Source organism: Tupaia chinensis, unplaced genomic scaffold (genome assembly GCF_000334495.1).
Source record: "Tupaia chinensis unplaced genomic scaffold, TupChi_1.0 Scaffold144034_1, whole genome shotgun sequence".
Classification (NCBI taxonomy): domain Eukaryota; kingdom Metazoa; phylum Chordata; class Mammalia; order Scandentia; family Tupaiidae; genus Tupaia; species Tupaia belangeri.
Genome location: NW_006203886.1, coordinates 194,005 through 199,116, shown reverse-complemented (window position 1 = coordinate 199,116; position 5,112 = coordinate 194,005). Strand labels below are relative to the sequence as shown.

The following is a 5,112-nucleotide window of genomic DNA, read 5'->3' as shown; positions in this document are numbered from 1 at the left end:
CAGCCCCCACACTCCATATTCCTCCCCCCCCCCCGGAAACGCCTCAACTTCCAGGCTTCTTCAGCCATCCTAAATCCTCAAAACTGCCCATCCCCCTTATTTCCCAAACACCATAACCCCAGAATCCAACTCACTCAGTCTCCTAAATCACTGACTCCATAAACTCCTAAGCTCTCCCAATTCCCTAAACTCTTCTTAAACTCCCCAACCTCTCCACCTTGAACCCAGTTTCCTAATCTCTGTCCTGAATGGTCTCAGTTGAAATGAGGACCCCCTGGATTTCCAGAGATTTCCAATCCCTCCGTCAGGATTGGATGGCAGGTCTGCCTGGCTAGCAGATCAGCTGTGTTGGGGGCCATCTGACATTCCCCTTTCCCCACAGAACCCACCATGGCCCCCTTTGTGCCCCTGGCCTCCAGCATCCTGCTGTTACTGTGTCTGACAGCCCCCAGCAGGGCCTGCACCTGTGTGCCACCCCATCCACAGATGGCCTTTTGCAGTTCTGACCTGGGTGAGTCTATACCCTGCCCTGCTTACACACTTTGCTTTGGGTTCGTCTCAGCACAGCGGGGGTTCACAATGGCGCTTACCTCTAGAACAGTTCCATTCACCCCTGCACTTACTCTGCTTCAGCCACACTGGCATCCTCACACATCCTTGATTACACCAGGCCCAGGCCCATCTCAGGGCCTTTGTGCTGGCTGCTCCCTCTGCCTGGCACACCCTTCCCCACAGGTATCCACATGGGTGACTGTCTCAAACATCACCTTCTCAAAGTGGCCTTCCCTGACCAGCCTGTTTACAACTTTAACTCCTGCTCCCTAGTACTCCTTCTCCCATGGTAAAGAAAAAAATTATTCAATGATACTTGTTAAAGTACCATAAGGCAAACTTTATTCAAGACCATAGCAATAGGTGTAGGGACCACTGCAATGGGATTTTGCCATGGGAGAGAGGGATTGAGCTCAGTTTTGAATACAGTGTGGGCCCATGGGAATCTATAGCCAGGGAGCAGGGTGGGTCAGTGAATATGGAAAATTACTGAGAGGAAATATTAGGGGAAGGGGAAGATTCTGGCTACACCAACCTAACAGGAACCTTAGTGCTGCAAACAGGCCAGGTGATCAGACATTATCTAGAAGAAGATGAAAGATGAGGAACCTGAGCAGATATTGAGGAATATGATTAGATATCAACGGTATGTGTTAAACGGACTTAGCAGGGCTTTTTGCTAAAACTGGATTTTACACAGTACACAGATGGGCCTAGGGGAAGGTTTAGGAGTCTCACTAAAGTTTGGTCCAGTACAGAATTTTTGTCACTCTCTTACCCAGCTCTATAATTCTCCACTGAACTTAAAATCTTCTAACTATCCATGTACTTACATATTTCATTTGTTTTTAGTTTGTCTTCTCCTGACTAGAATGTGAGCTCCATATAAAAAGGGATTTCTATGTTTTGTTCACGGTTGTGTCCTTGACACCCAGAACAGTGCGTGGCACACAGTAGCACTCTGAAATATTTGATAGGTGAATGAACAAATGAATATACAAAAAAGGCTAAAAACAGCGCCTGACCAAGGAGTAAACGATAGAGAGATGAATCAATTAACAAATGTTTAGATTCCTTAGTATACTGTCTGGCACCCAGTAATCCCTATTTATGTATGCGCTTTGCTGGTTTATGTTGATTATTATTTTTATTGGCCCACACAGCCCTTTTGACTCTTTTCTTTCTCTCCTCTCCTGCAGTCATCAGAGCCAAGTTCATGGGGCCTGCAGAAGTCAACGAGACTACCTTATACCAGCGTTATGAGATCAAGACGACCAAGGTATCCTTCCTGCCCCTTTCCCACCAGTTCCTAACATCTTCCTGTCAAAACGGAAGCCTCAGGCTACTGGCTGGCAACGAAGTTGGTTGTGATCTTGGGATGCTGCATGACATTAGGGGAGAAGGTGGAGTGGGAGGATTATGTCAGTAAAAGAGATTCTTCCCCTCATCCATCAACAGGTCTTCAAAGGGTTCAACGCTTTGGGAGATGTCGCTGACCTCCAGTTCGTCCACACCCCCGCCATGGAGAGCGTCTGCGGATACTTCCACACATCCCAGAACCGCAGCGAGGAATTTCTCATTGCTGGTGAGGGCCCGCCCCCTCGCCCCGTGCCACGCCAACCCACCCTTCAGACGCTGCCTAGCCAACCGCGAGGGGGCGAGGTTTCTGAAGGGAATGGTCTCCGCTGAGATGGGGACCGCCCGGATTTCAGCCTACCAGAAGGCGGGCCTCTGCCTGTGCACCAAGGACGCCAGCCAGGGGCCACCCTGTCCCCGGCCCAGCCAATCAGAAGCTACCTGTTAATTTCTGCTCTCCCGTTTCCCCCACACCCCAGGACAATTGCGGAACGGACACTTGCACATCACCACCTGCAGTTTCGTGGCACCCTGGAACAGTCTGAGCCTTGCCCAGCGCCGGGGCTTCACCAAGGCCTACGCTGCTGGCTGTGAGGAATGCACAGTAAGTGCCTGGGCCTCACACTCCTTTTGGAGATCATTCCTGAGATTCTTTCCCAAACCTTGACCTTGTTTCTTGCTCCCTCTGGCTGTTCCTTGTCTCCGTGGCTGCAACCCAAACTGATCTCGCTATTCCCCCAAACCTGAGCTGTTCCCTTGGAAACTCTGGTTGTTTCTTTGCCCCACATTCAGATACCTTGGGATTACCTGTGCCCTGGGCCTTCTGGCTATTTCCCGTCACTCTGCCTCTTCCCTGTGACTATCTTGTAGTCCCACTGTCTGTCCCTGACCTCCTGGGATTGTTTCTTGCTCCCTAGAGTGTTCTTCAGGAACCCAAAATGCTATTCCCCAAATCCACGGACTCTTCCTCAGCACATCTGATTGTGACTCTGGAGCTCTGACTGTCGCACACGCTAGGGAGTGTTACATTGACCTTCTTTCTGGCTATTCCAAGACTGTTCCCTGATGGTCCCAAATGTCCTTTGACCCCAGTGACTATCCTGGAACCCCACTGGCTATTCCTGTGCTTAAGCTCCCCACCCATCGACCATTCCCTACTACTGCCAATTGTTCTCTTTCCTGTGGGACAATTCCTCAGGCAACAGGTCTGATTGACCCAAATAACTGTTTCCCATCCACCATTCCAGGACACTGATCCTTTCACTGGCTTACTGACACCCCAGAGTCCAATAATTATTCTCTCAATGGGAGGGCTGTTCTTGCATATGTACTCCAGTTGGGTGACAGAAAGTCTCCTCTGCAGTTCACTGTTGAAAGCTGAAGAGGGGATGTTCTGTCCCATAGGGGAAGTACAGAGAGGAGAAACCCAGAGATATATCTCCTTCCTCCCCTCCAGGTATTTCCCTGTTTATCCATCCCTTGCAAATTGGAGAGTGACACTCATTGCTTGTGGACGGACCAGCTCCTCCTTGGCTCTGAGAAGGGCTACCAGAGCCGCCACCTTGCCTGCCTGCCAAGGGAGCCAGGGATGTGCACCTGGCAGTCACTGCGGCTCCGGAAGGCCTGAATCCTATCCCCAGTGGAAGCTGAAGCCCGCACAGTATTCGCCCGTACCCACGCCTGTCTTCTTCCTGGATGATGAAATAAAGAAGTACCACCCAGCAGGTGCTGTCGCTGTGTAGTGCCTGGGAACAAATCCATGTTGCTGATAACCTGGTGGAAGCACCCTGGGTCTGATGCGGAGGGGGTGAGGGATGCCAAATGTTAGGGTTTAATATTTTACATAAAACTGGATGGATTGGTAATAACTTCCCGACATTGGCATTAGCACTGGTGATCTGCAGTGTCGGTAGTAATCATTTAACCTACACTATCAACTCTAACTTATTGAATAGTTTCTCGACTCAATGCCTTCAGACATTTTTTCTATACTAATTTATAATCTCTATTTGCCCAGGACTCTCTAGTTAATAAATTATACCACTGCTGACAAATCGCCTCGTTCACAGATCTTATCAGTTGATAAAACTCGTTGGCACTCTCTCAATTGGTAATTAGCTTTCCTCCTCACCTCAGGCACTGTCCTGATGTCATCTAGTGAGGACATCCCATCCAAACTTGGTGGTGTTACTCTTCACATCCTTAGATATTGTACCACAAGTCTGACTTAGAAGAAAGGGAGAAACCCCAGGGGATTCAGGGCTCCCAATAACCTAGCCAGGGACTCCTAAAGAAGGAGTAGCCCTGGGTCCCCACCCATGGCCTGTAGGAGATTCCTTAGAAGGAGTTGTTTGGGGCATAGGAGAGGAGGGATGGGGAAAAGGTTAAAATTCCCAAGCTGGGCCAGCTGGCAGCATGGTGGTTAAGGGTGATTGGATCTCACAAGGCCAACTGCATAGTTTGAGTCCCAGACTAGGAGTCTTGAAAAACACTCTAGGCATGTGTACATGCATGCCCCAAATCCAGAAAGGACAAGTGGAAGAGAGGGGATTGTGGCGTGAGCATTCCCCTGGGAGGGAGGGTCACTTCTTTCTCTCTCTCTGGGCAATGCATACATCCTCTAGGAAAGAAATTAAAAAGAAAAACATTCCCAAGTTCCCCTAAAAAGAAAAACATTCCCAAGTTCCCCTCCTGCCTCCCCTACCTCTCCTCCCCTCACTCCTCTGACCAACTCTGAAATGCTGACAGTCATGAATAGGTTCAAAAGTAGATCAAGCAGGCACACAAGCCCATGCCTTCCACACACCACCTTCTGCCTGGCTGTCCCCTCACCCAACCTGGGGTCTCTAGACTTGACACTCACCTTTCTACCTTATCTTTTTCTTAATGATTGAGTGAGGGACCCTCCAAATATTCCCTTCCTAGGCCTTTATGCTACTGTGGCTGGGCCAGACCCCTCTGAACTATTCCAAGTCCTTGGCTCCTGATCCTTATACTTCAAAAGTCCTGACTCAAGTGAGGTCCATGGGAACCAGAAATTTCCAATTGGTGCAAACATTCAATGGAGCACCCAAGTGTCCTGTTGACCTGAATCTGCTTGAAAAACACTCTGGTGAAGAAAAGGATGCCCAGGGACCAGCAGTTAGCGTAATGGCTATGTCGCTGGACTCCCATGTAGTCGACCACGGTTCGAGTCCCGGACCC

General features: G+C 49.6%; 2 protein-coding genes across 2 annotated transcripts in view; one reads left to right on the top strand and one right to left on the bottom strand.

Annotated features, from left to right (window-relative positions):
- Positions 1-3,632, top strand: part of TIMP1 (TIMP metallopeptidase inhibitor 1) — a 4,684-nt gene extending 1,052 nt beyond the window's left edge. Inside the window, exons 2-6 of the mRNA XM_006165796.2 lie at positions 383-511; positions 1,752-1,831; positions 2,011-2,137; positions 2,388-2,512; positions 3,365-3,632. Coding sequence (XP_006165858.1) covers positions 391-511; positions 1,752-1,831; positions 2,011-2,137; positions 2,388-2,512; positions 3,365-3,535 — 624 coding nt within the window. The 5' untranslated portion in view covers positions 383-390 and the 3' untranslated portion in view covers positions 3,536-3,632. The remainder of the gene's footprint in view (positions 1-382; positions 512-1,751; positions 1,832-2,010; positions 2,138-2,387; positions 2,513-3,364) is intronic.
- The window catches only part of SYN1 (synapsin I), a gene marked incomplete at its 5' end in the record, with an annotated part of 61,061 nt that overhangs the window by 12,638 nt on the left and 43,311 nt on the right, over positions 1-5,112 (bottom strand). The gene's annotated exons all lie outside the window — the stretch shown is intronic.